Source organism: Bipolaris maydis (genome assembly GCF_028858645.1).
Source record: "Bipolaris maydis strain C4 unplaced genomic scaffold PSV08scaffold_1, whole genome shotgun sequence".
Taxonomy (NCBI): domain Eukaryota; kingdom Fungi; phylum Ascomycota; class Dothideomycetes; order Pleosporales; family Pleosporaceae; genus Bipolaris; species Bipolaris maydis.
The window spans coordinates 1,450,350-1,462,080 of record NW_027093857.1 but is presented as its reverse complement, the minus strand read 5'-3'; the positions used below and the strand labels follow the sequence as shown (position 1 = coordinate 1,462,080).

The following is an 11,731-nucleotide window of genomic DNA, read 5'->3' as shown; positions in this document are numbered from 1 at the left end:
CCCATACTCTGAGCCAATCCACGTCTTCTAGCACGTCATATTTTGCCTTAAGTCTGGGCTGTGTCCCGCTTGTCGCCCTTTGCAATCCCCAGCTTCACAGAGGATGCGACAGTCCGAGCGACAAACCGAATGCATAAATGGACACGCCGGAAATCACCGCGCCGTCTGAGAACGCGACGAATAAGAAGCGTAGACGAACAATTAATGGTATGTGCTGTGTGGACTTTGCCGTCTTCTAATACTGCGGCACCTGAGCTAACGGCCCTCGGATAGCCTGTACTACTTGCCGCGCAAGAAAGGTAGGCGTTTGCGTTTCGTTGCTTTTATCCTTTTTATTCCTTTTGTCTAGTTTGCACCGTGGTTCAGTTTGCAGCAATGTGCATGGAAAGCATAAGAGTAACCACTACGCAGTTGCGTGTGTGGTGGTGTGACCCAGTCATCTTATCCTAGCACTAACTATAAAAAAACCAAAAAAGTAAATTAACCCCTACGCTTCAAAATAGCTGACAGTTCCATAGGTCAAGTGTGATGAGCGACCAAATGGCTGTCTAAACTGTGAGAGGCTTCAGCTGGACTGTGTCCAAAATGGCGGTGTATCGGCAGCGGCAAAAAGACCAAACTCGGGCTACGAGCCAATAGTTGGAATCAAGAGGAAACGGACGTTCCGGTCTTGTATTCCCTGTAGAGATTCAAAGGTCAAGTGTTCTGGCGAACGACCGACCTGCACAAGGTGCCAACAACGCCGGACAACCTGCATCTACGATGCGGAGCACAACGAGCCAGCTTGGGTGCAGAGTATCAGCACTCCTGCACTAAGTTCACAGGAAAACTCCGTAATGATAACTCCTCATGGCCCTCAGCCTTCTCCGATCAGCCTTAACATGCTCGGTTCAGTTTTGGGTAATGATACTGCTGTACCTGGGTGCCCGCCTGGGCTGTTGTGGTGAGTTTGAATACTATCGAGTGGCGGTATGTTGTACTGAAAGAAGCAAAAAGGTTATTCACAAAGCAACTACCGCCTAAGAACAAGCTTCATGCTTTACTGGACACGTATTTCAATAATGTTCACCCTATTCGAGTCTTCGCGTTCGAGCATAAGCCGTCGTTTATTCGAATGCTGGACGAGGGCCAGCTGGTAGACTCATCCGATCAGGCGCTCCTACATATAATGTGTGCATTAGGTGCTCGGTTCTATGCCCTCGACTATCATGAGTCGTACTCGCCCTTGACCAAAGATTTGATACAGTCGGCTGGGACCCAGTGGGCCAAGATCGCTGAAGAGATGTTCTTTGCTGACTACAGTACCATTTCAATCACCAAACTCAAAGTTTTGGTCCTTCTCCACGATCATGAAGCAAGAACTGGTAACTACGCCGGCTCCTTTCTTCTTACCGGTCTAGTTATACGTATGGCGCATGCTTTGCAATTGAACAACGAGATATCGCCAGACGTACTTTGCAAAGAAGTCGGAGGAAGCCCGAACGAGGTATCTGTCAGGGAGTCTCGGAGAAGATTGATGTGGGCGTGTTACATGATCGATGTCTGGGCTGGTAGTGGCGTCGACCACCTCACTATACTCAATGAAAAAGACCTCAAGATCCAGCTTCCTTGCAACGAGCGACAGTTCTCACTGCAGATACCGTGTATTACAGAACGGCTCGAGAAAGGCACATTGCTGGATTTCCTCGCCAAGGAAGACATTCCAGAGAAACCAAGCGACAACCTGGGTATGGCAGCATACTACGTGCGCATTGTTAGTATATGGCGAAGAGTGCTCCGGTAAGTTATGGCGTGTACGATTTCTTATCTAATTGCAGTGCTAATTTTGCATAGCTTCGTAAAGCACATGGACGAAGAGCAACCGCCTTGGCTCCCAGGCTCGGGCTTCGAGATTTTGATCCAAGATATACATTTATGGAGACAAAGCCTGCCTTCTTGGCTAGACTTTTCGGCAGACAACATCTACATCCGACGAGAAACCCACCAGCTAGGTGCTCTCCTTCTTATCCATTGCATGTATCACCATGTCATGTGTGACGTGCATCGAATCGCTCTCCCTGACCTTTTCAAGAACCAGGAACCTTTTGTCTTCCCCCCGGACCAACAGGCCTTTGTGGGCCATCTACAGGATGTCTGCTTCGAGCATGCACAGCGCATGTCAGTGTTGGTCTCACATATCCTTCAACATGGGGTTAAGCACTTTGCGGATTCGATATTGCCTTCATTCGTCTATAACAGCAACAGGATCATGCTTTACTATATTGCCAGGATATTGGATGTATCCAAACCCGACACTGGAACTGTGATTGCACGTACTGTTGAGTTAGTACAGCATAACAACCGGGCGCTGAGAGACATGTCACTTATTTATCCCCTTGCCGAGTCCTTGTGTATCACTTCGGAGCGGTGGCTAGAGACTGTGCGTGACAGTCTTGCTCGTGGACATTCAGCCGACTACATTGCACCTCAAGATTCGTCTGAGAACGAAGCGCGCCGTATCGTTGGAGCACCCGCCCCGACAGAAGGCACACCCCGACAGCGGAACACTGCTGTATCCACGATACCCCCTGTAGAAGAGATACTGTTAGCAACTTCACCGTCGACTCTTCGGACCGCCGCGACTCGCTATCCATTTACAACACTAGCTCCGGATGAGCCATCGTCTACAGCAAGTCATGGCATGACTTCGCAAACAGAGCACCGGATTGAACCAATGTACTCGTCTCCCAGTGCGCCTAATTCCCTTGAGCAGCCTATGTTCAATCTTGATGACCTGCAAAATTTCTTTGGATGGGAGGCGAGTGACGATGAGAATGTTCAGACGACGGGCTTCGAGGCCTTTGGGCCCTTGGGATGGACGAACAATTTCTCCATAATGTGACGAGGTGGGATAGAAGTGCATGCGAGCTTGATATGTTCTTTCCAAGTAGTCGTTCGAGACCAGCCAGTATCAAGTAGTTCACATTGGTACTGCCTTGACTTTTATGAGGCTGACCACTGCGTTATTTCCACAGAGTTGCCAAAAATGGACAAATGATACAATAACCGGTCAATCGTTGTCAGTGATGTACCCAGGGTGAAACTGAAGAGAGCAAATAAACCTTAAGAACCTCAGTCTCCTGCATGATGTCCAAGGGTGAATACCAGATACGGTCCAGACTTTGGAGGTGAAACGTCCGTTGCGCATGTGCTAAGACTAGCAAGCTGCCCCTGTACTTAGCGGAAATCTCCGGCACTAGTAAAGCAACCCTGACCAACGGTCGATTCCACTTTCCCCCCCCTCGAATCGCTCTCCATGAAGCTGCGATTTCGCGAGGATACCACTTTCACGACGTTACGACCTATTGACGAATATTTTGCAAACTTCACTCTCTTTCTTGTCTTCCTGAACTGCTAGAGCCTCGTCTGCTCGGTCTAGATTGGCTCAATATTATCTGCGACAGCACAGAGACTCGTCGATTCGCCTCCGCTCTCACAAGTCAAAGTTCACTGCATCTGCAAGTTCGACCACAAATCCTGCAAAGTCCATACTTTAGAAGAGACCTACATTAGACCTTTGTTTGTTCGCAATGCCTGAGACGACAAAGGTAGTGCCCCTCACCTGCCATGGTCACTCCAGACCTGTCCCCCACATCCACTTCTCGTCTCTCTTGGACGAAAACCAATACTATATTATATCAGCATGCAAGGACAATAATCCCATGCTTCGAGATGGTATAACAGGTGACTGGATTGGCACCTTCCTGGGTCACAAGGGTGCAGTCTGGCAAGCGCGGCTGTCTTCAAACGCCTCGTTGGCAGCCACAGCTTCAGCCGATTTCTCTGCGTAGGCATCCTCGTCTGTTGTTCCGTGAAATTACTGACGGTTCGTAGAAAAGTCTGGGACACCCATACTGGCGAAGCGCTACACACCCTCGCCCACAACCACATTGTCCGTGCGGTCGCGTTCCCCAATCAACCTCACCCTCAGATCCTTGCGACCGGTGGAATGGAAAAAAAGCTGCGGATATACGACTTGTCACGCAGCGACGCGACCAGCTTTGAGATTGGCGCTGGCGTTCATACAGGGACCATCAAGTCGATAGTGTGGACGTCGGATCCTAACGTCATAATTACAGCATCGGAGGACAAGAAGATCCGGTGGTGGGATCTGCGACAGGAGTCGACGATTGGAGAGCACGCTGTAGAGGGCACTGTGGGTTCATGCGAGTTGGATAACACCTCCTCGGATGGCATCTTGAGCGTAGCTGCTGGAAACAGCGCCTACTTTTTCAACAGTCAACTGCCGGGCTCGCTCATCAAGAGCGTCAAGACACCATACGAACTCGCCAGTGTAGCACTGCACAACGGAGAGAGGAAGTTTGTTACCGGCGGTAGCAATCAGAATGACACGTGGGTCAGAGTGTGGGACTTTGATGAGGAGAAGGAGTTGGAGACGAACAAGGGACACCATGGACCTATTTGGTCGGCGAGCTTCTCCCCTGATGGGAAGCTCTATGCGACAGGCAGTGAGGATGGAACAGTCAAGCTCTGGAAGTTTACAACGGGACCATATGGTCTGTGGCAGTAGAGAATACGCTTTCTTTACGAGCTTGGGGCTGGTCGTTATGTGTGTATATTGTCAATGACGACAGTGTAGTCGGAAAGGCTCCCAGTTTATACCATTTGAAAAAAAAAATAGTAAACTGCGAATAAAGGCAGAATCAACAAGTACAAAGCCAAAACTACCATGCAATTACCCAAGTCGCAGTGAAAAAAGGCTACCCAAAAACTAATACCACACATGCAAACAACATTGATCTTATCCAGTAAAGCAACGTCAACGAACATGCCAGATGTCGGAAAGAGGCAAGTCTAACCGGAGATACCCGATTCAACATTGCCGAAAAAAACAAAAAAAGGATCGACACCAATGGCGACTTGCAGCAACCCGCATGATACTAGCCATTGATTGTGCAACCCTGAATATGGTAACTACCCACTCTCCCCCTCCCCTCCCCAAGATAAGATAGTAGATATGATGATAACCAAGAATCCTATGTTGAGCCCGTTTACGCGCCAAGAGTTGGAGACTGACGCTTTCCCCCCCCCCCCCCCCCGTTTGTCGGCCGAATAGTTTAGGGTATATAAGAAGTCTGGGGGGAGCAGGACTGTATGTGTTTTTTTTTGCTGTAACAGAGGGATTTAGTACTAGGGCATTCGGTGTCCTTTTGTTTTTTTGGTCACCGAGCTTTTATTGGGGTTGGTGGGTTTTACTTTCAGTAGTAACAAACCCGGCTAAATCGTTGTTGTTAGTAGAGGCGCTCAATTAGGACTCTCCCTCTATTTTCTTCTCCTTCTTCTTCTTCCTCTTCGAGCCTACAGAAGATTGCGGTATAAATTTTCAAGGAGCTTTGTTATTTTTTTTTGAGCGTGGGAGAGAGATAGTTAAGCAAGAGAATGGGGGAGAAGAAAGAAGATCCGGTGTCGCCTGTTGTGCGGGAGCCGAGTCTGGAAGGAGGGCAAGTTAGTGCGGCAGAGAAGCAGATGCAAGATATCGGCGCGGATTTGTATCTTGAGGTCCAGCAGTATTCGCGGGAGGAGCTGGAGGCGGAGAGGAAGGTTGTGCTGAGGAAGATTGATTGGGTTATTATGCCCATGGTACGTCACCTCCCATCCTTTCTTTTTTTTTCTTACTTTCTCCCTCGGTTTTTTTAAAAAAAATGGCGATGTAAAAGAAGAGAAAGGGGAAAAGAAAATGGGGCTAATACAAGGACGAAGATTTGCACGACATACATGATCCAATTCCTCGACAAACTCAGCCTCAACTACGCAAATGCCTACACACTCACCCCGGATCTTGGACTCCAAGGAAACCGCTACAGCTGGGTGGCTGCAATCTTCAACTTTGGCTACTTATTCTGGGCGCTCCCGTCAAACTACCTGATCCAGCGGCTCCCAGTCTCGAAATACACAGGGTCTATGATCCTCATCTGGTCGCTCCTCCTCTGCTGCCACGTCGCGGCGAAAAACTACGGCGGAATGCTCGCCCTGCGCTTCCTGCTCGGTATGTTTGAGGCTTCGATATCGCCTGCCATTATGAACATAGTAAGCATGTTCTACACGCGCGCCGAGCAACCGCTGCGCATGTGCGTCTTCCTCGCCTTCAACGGCATTGCTACCATGGTCGGCGCCTTACTCGGCTACGGCCTGGGCCACGCACACTCGCCCCATATCAAAACCTGGCAGCTCATCTTCCTCGTCATTGGGCTGATGAATTTCGTCTGGTCCTTTGTTTTCCTGGCCGTCATGCCGGATAGCCCCGCCACAGCGAAGTTCTTGACGCATAAAGAGAGGATTGTGGCGATTGATCGCGTGGCGGGGAATATGATTGGGGTTAAGACGAAGAAGTTTCATGCCAAGCAGGCGCTTGAGGCGGTACTCGATTTCAAGGTCTTGTGTATTGCGCTGATTGGGTTGGGGTGCGGTGTTATTAATGGCGGTGTGTCGAATTTCTCGTCGTCGCTCTTGCGTGGGTTTGGCTTCAGTGGCATTTATGCTACTCTGCTGCAACTTCCCACGGGCGCTATCGAGTTCGTTATCGTGCCGCTGTGCGGGCTGGCGGCGGGATACTTTAGGAATACGCGATGTCTTATCCTTGCTATTGTCTGTCTGCCGCCGCTGGGAGGACTCCTGGGTATTCGACTTACGCCGCTGTCTCAGCGATGGAGCCTCGTTGGATGTACTTGGTTGCAGTACCTTATTGGTGCTCCCGTCATTCTAACGTGGAATCTGCTCACGACGAATATTGCCGGCCATACTAAGCGCAGTACGGCGAATGGAATGTGGTTTGTATTTTACGCCGCGGGGAATATCGCTGGAGCGAACCTCTTTCTTGCAAGGGAGGCGCCGAGGTATTTTTCAGCCCTTACGGGTCTGATTGTGTGTTATTGTGCCATGATAGTGGTGGCGGGCGTGCTGGCCGCGTGGATGACATGGCAGAACAAGAAGAAGGATCGCCTATGGGGGGCTGGCGAGGATGAACAGGCAGTCATGGATGGGTTTAGTGATTTGACGGATATCCAGGCGAAGCATTTTAGGTATGCTATTTAGATGCGTGGTTAGGAGGAGCATCGGGGGACAGATGTTTGAGAGACTTGGATTGCAATGAAAAGTCTGTGGGTGAGAGTAGGAATTATACATGTATACCCTATCTATGGCAAAGAAAGACGATTTACGTATCCGCAACATGAAGTGCATCCAATTCCGGTACCAACTCTTCCTCGCTGCTAGGCACGAATCCAATCCCCTCACACCCTCCCCGCTCATCAAACTCAACCCCAAGTATCTCCCCCGCTACCCACTGCGCAGTCCTCGCATGCAAACTCGGTTTTACAAGCCCCTCTATCCTTTCCCCACCATACACTTCACTCTTCCCTCGTGCAAGCGCCTGATAAACCACCAATTGATCGCGCAGATACTCGTCCACGCAACCACCATGTTCGATCTCCGCTAGCAAATTATCTGACACCGTTTTCACAATGTTGGCAACGGCTTGTTGCGACTGTTGACCTGCTCGCACACCCCGATCGTACAGCCAGTCGCGGCCTAGTTTCATGCCAGTGGATGTGGTGGCTACCAAGAGGAGGTAGTACCTCTTCTCATGGTGAGAGTCTTCGAATGTGATCTGTACATCTCCTTCGTTGGATGCGAAGAAGCGGGACTGGCGACGCTCGAACATCACATCCAATTCTTCACGGAAGTGGCGTTCGGTGTTTCTCGGGGCGATGATGGTGGCCGTTACTCGTTCCACTTCGCCCCTATTTATTAGTTGGAAAGATGGTAGCTGGCTGGTCAAAGGGGTGACGGTGTATGTGACGCTGCCGAGACTCGAAGTGCCCTGGGACCAGCCTCTTGAATGTAGGTTGGTGGCGATGTGTGGTATACCAATGAGCTCTAGTGTTGGTAGCAGGACTTGGGTTATGTAGTCACATGAGGGCGAGTTGGATACGTTTGTTCCTCCTGTGATTTGAACGCGTAGTGGTGAGGATGCCCCTGAGAAGAGAAGATAGGGGAGTATGGCTTGTAGAACGAGGTTGACGCTTCCAGGTGTAGACTGTTTAATGCGAACTTCTCCTGAAGAAAGAATTGTGCTAATTACGCAAGCGGTATCTGGTGAAAAGGTGATTTCCTTGCTCTTTAGTTCTGCACCTGTAATGTGCGCATTGGAGGCTTCACCGAGCCATTGGACGCTGGTCAAGTGTTGAGCCTTGAGACCACCGCCACCTGAACGTCTTGCACGAATGTTGTCGATACCGATTGGCTTCTTGGTGAGAGCGGAGAGACCAAGGGCGATACGGACTAATTGGCCTCCACCTTCAAGAGTCGCTCCGTGCAGCTGAATTGGTGATGGGGATCCAGGAGCTGAAGCCATGGTGAGATATGAATTGAGATGATTGCACTTGGAGGATAGTGCGGAAAACCGCAAGAATGTCAATTGTCTTCTTAAAATAGAGAGGCTGCTCATGTCTTGCGGATGGCGGGCCTTGCGCCTCTTGCTTGCATGAGTGAAGATGAGTCAACCCGCACAGCGACCATGACTGTGGTTATGCGTGAATCAGTTACCAACGGTCGATACAGCACTGCCTAGTCGTTATTTGTGCCTTGGGCATATTTATCATACATGCATGTGTATCTGAATGAAACAAAAGTGTTCGTCTGCTGTCGGTAATCAAATGCAGTAGCCGCGGCACGTGTCGGCGCAAGATCGACGCGGCCGTCCTGTCGTCATCAGCGACGCCGAACTTTTGATCAGCGTCTCCGAAGTCGTCCCCTCCCACACCAGCCCATCCACCGCCATGACGAATGCCTTGATATCGCTCCAAATTGCCCTCAGAACCCGGTAGTCGTCTTGTCTACCTGTCTCAAGCCATGCGCGGCCCGCTGGCTTTCTCCGCAAAAGCCTGGCATGGTCCCGGTAACGGAGCTCTCTTCTCACAAATACAGTCGCGCATCTCGACGATCAAGCCGACATTCTCGAGATCAATCGCTACGAAGCCGACACCCAATGCCTCGACTGTGAGAGGCGCGCCAAATCTGGCTTGCCATCTCGCACCCTCCTTGTCTCGATTCGCAACTGCGGGGACTATCCGCCACAATGGCCTACAACACCCAATTCGACTATTCAATGCGTCCCGACATGTATCCGAAGCATCGGGAAACGACAAAATCACCAAACAACGCAAATCTTACAAGGATGAAATCAAGGAAAAAGGCATTGTGGATCTCGAGGAACACGACGGCGAAGCAGAGGCTGAGCAAGGCTTTGCAAAGTCCGAAAAGGCAGCTCAAGCCAAGCAGGTCAATCTTAGTGCGAAACTCAGCAAGGACGGCTCTGGATCTGGAGGCACACCCGGCGGCATGAAGGAAATCTGGCGGCTCATCAGCATTGCACGGCCTGAATTAGGCTCCCTCTCATGGGCATTCATATTCTTACTCATTGGATCCGGCATCTCATTATCGGTGCCTTTCTCTATTGGAAAAATCCTGGACGCTGCAACCTCGACAGAAAACACCGATGGCTTACTCTTTGGCATGACTCCCTCGCTATTCTACTTTGCTCTCGCTGGCGTCTTGACCACCGGCGCTGCATTCAACTTTGGCCGCATCATCATTCTGCGAATTGTCGGAGAGCGCATCGTCGCCCGCCTGCGATCACAGCTGTACCGCAAGACGTTTATCCAGAATGCCGAGTTTTTCGACGCAAACAGAGTTGGAGATCTCATCTCTCGCCTTGGCTCAGACACCATAATTGTTGGAAAGAGTATCACACAGAACTTGTCCGATGGCCTGCGTGCGCTCGTCAGCGGTGCAGCTGGTTTCGCCATGATGGGTTTTGTCAGTCTCAAGCTTACCGGTATTCTTGCTTTGATTGGTCCTCCAGTGGCCCTCGTCGCATTCTTCAGTGGTAGATCTCTACGGAACCTAAGTCGCAAAATCCAGAAGAACCTAGGTACTCTAACCAAGATTGCCGAGGAAAGGTTAGGTAACGTCAGGACTAGTCAAGCATTTGCTGGTGAAGTCCAAGAAGCCTCCCGATACAACCGTCAGATCAAGAGAATATTCGCCCTGGGAAAGAAGGAGGCTGTGGTTGCTGCGAGCTTTTATGGAAGTACAGGTCTTATGGGCAACTTGACCATCATTACTATCCTCTACGTGGGCAGCAATATGGTCAAGAACGGTGTCATCTCGATTGGTGAGCTATCGTCATTCTTGATGTACACTGTGTACGCTGGTTCCAGTATGGTTGGCTTGTCTGGTTTCTATGGAGAAATGATGAAGGGTGTCGGCGCTGCCAGTCGTCTATTCGAGCTTCAAGACCGCAACCCGACAATCTCGCCAACTAAGGGTCTACCTGTCAGGTCCGCACGTGGTCCTATCGAATTTAAGAACGTATCATTCAGCTACCCCACCCGGCCAGCAGTCTCCATTTTCAAGGACCTGAGCTTCAAGATTGAGCAGGGCACCAACGTGGCTATTGTCGCACCTAGCGGAGCTGGAAAGTCGACTGTTGCTAGCTTGATTTTGCGCTTCTATGTCCCAACCTCTGGTGTTATTACCATTGATGGAAGGGATATTACTACCCTGAACGCAAAACAACTGAGGAGAAAGATTGGCTACGTGGGACAAGAACCTGTTCTCTTCTCCGGAACCATTGCCGAAAACATTGCATATGGTGTGCCCAATGCCACCCGTTCTGAGATTATTGCAGCGGCACGAAAGGCCAATTGCCAGTTCATCAGTGATTTCGTAAGTACATAGTCCTATTTTTTTTTCTAGATCTTTCGCTGACTAGCATAGCCTGATGGCCTTGAAACACATGTCGGCGCCCGGGGCACACAGCTTTCGGGAGGCCAGAAACAGCGCATAGCAATTGCACGGGCTTTGATCAAGAAGCCCGACATTTTGATCCTCGACGAAGCAACAAGTGCCCTGGACGCCGAGTCAGAGACGCTTGTCAACCAGGCACTGAGCAAGCTTCTCCAAGAGAACAACACCACCATCAGCATTGCTCATCGTCTCTCTACTATCAAGCGTTCCGACCGTATTATCTGCATTGATTCAGATGGCAGGGTCGCCGAAGAGGGCACTTATGAGCAGCTTAGCTCCAACCCTGAGGGCGCATTCAACAAGCTCATGGAATGGCAAATGAGCGGTGGTGACATTCCTACCCGGGATGTCAAGAGTTCAAAGCCAACAGAGGAGGAGGAGATTGAGCGGGAGTTTGAGGAAGAAAAGGATGAGGTTGTGGCCCGCAGAAACGAGTAGACAGATTGTCATGTTCTGGGGTTGTACTGGAAGAATGACGCTGGTGATGGGAAAGCTTCTTCGGCGTCTTCATGAAGCAAGCAGCAGGTTTCCTGTGAACTTGTCTCAAAAGACTCTAAGCGGCAGCTAGGCCCACCAGACATACTGGGCCTCAACACCAGTACCAGTCTCGGGGTTTCGAGACTTGATTTGTAGGAATATAAGTTTGGCTTGAGAGGCCCAACGAGTAATGGGCAATCGCTTGCTGCATGATTTGGAGTTGTCATTGTACATTACCCGCCGATTAGTTTGGCGGCAACAACCTTTATAACAACATTGTCTTGTTGAAACTCGCACATGCGAGTGTTGGGTGTAATTGAACATTATTCTCCTCTCATGGTTGCTTCTTCAGAAAAACCACGCCACTTCAGCATATCCCTGGAAA

The 11,731-nt window shown here is 50.2% G+C and overlaps 4 protein-coding genes across 4 annotated transcripts; all 4 read left to right on the top strand.

Moving 5' to 3' along the window:
• Positions 1-81: 81 nt before the first annotated feature.
• On the top strand, positions 82-2,881 carry PSV08DRAFT_397930 (fungal-specific transcription factor domain-containing protein; the record flags this gene model as incomplete). The annotated part of the gene is made up of 5 exons (XM_066093546.1): positions 82-207; positions 367-425; positions 519-943; positions 997-1,779; positions 1,834-2,881. The coding sequence occupies exons 1-5, from the start codon at positions 138-140 to the stop codon at positions 2,879-2,881; spliced, it is 2,385 nt and encodes a 794-aa protein (XP_065949952.1). The 5' UTR covers positions 82-137.
• A 402-nt stretch (positions 2,882-3,283) lies between these two features.
• PSV08DRAFT_406493 (WD40-repeat-containing domain protein) lies at positions 3,284-4,723 on the top strand. The gene is made up of 2 exons (XM_014222724.2): positions 3,284-3,826; positions 3,874-4,723. Exons 1-2 carry the CDS (start codon positions 3,570-3,572, stop codon positions 4,568-4,570), a joined length of 954 nt encoding a protein of 317 aa, XP_014078199.1. The 5' UTR covers positions 3,284-3,569; the 3' UTR covers positions 4,571-4,723.
• A 448-nt stretch (positions 4,724-5,171) lies between these two features.
• PSV08DRAFT_1780 (major facilitator superfamily domain-containing protein) lies at positions 5,172-7,173 on the top strand. The gene is made up of 2 exons (XM_014222723.2): positions 5,172-5,640; positions 5,761-7,173. Exons 1-2 carry the CDS (start codon positions 5,440-5,442, stop codon positions 7,090-7,092), a joined length of 1,533 nt encoding a protein of 510 aa, XP_014078198.1. The 5' UTR covers positions 5,172-5,439; the 3' UTR covers positions 7,093-7,173.
• A 798-nt stretch (positions 7,174-7,971) lies between these two features.
• Positions 7,972-11,696, top strand: PSV08DRAFT_406491 (P-loop containing nucleoside triphosphate hydrolase protein; the record flags this gene model as incomplete). Its single annotated transcript, XM_014222721.2, has 3 exons — positions 7,972-7,990; positions 8,942-10,788; positions 10,840-11,696. 3 exons carry the CDS (start codon positions 7,972-7,974, stop codon positions 11,305-11,307), a joined length of 2,334 nt encoding a protein of 777 aa, XP_014078196.2. The 3' UTR covers positions 11,308-11,696.
• Positions 11,697-11,731: the final 35 nt, after the last annotated feature.

Coding starts and splice junctions, on each gene's coding strand:
- PSV08DRAFT_406493 (XM_014222724.2), top strand. CDS start 3,570: ATGCCTGAGACGACAAAGGTAGTGCCCCTCACCTGCCATGGTCACTCC. Junction 3,827..3,873: donor GCTTCAGCCGATTTCTCTGC/GTAGGCATCCTC, acceptor GACGGTTCGTAG/AAAAGTCTGGGACACCCATA.
- PSV08DRAFT_1780 (XM_014222723.2), top strand. CDS start 5,440: ATGGGGGAGAAGAAAGAAGATCCGGTGTCGCCTGTTGTGCGGGAGCCG. Junction 5,641..5,760: donor ATTGGGTTATTATGCCCATG/GTACGTCACCTC, acceptor ACAAGGACGAAG/ATTTGCACGACATACATGAT.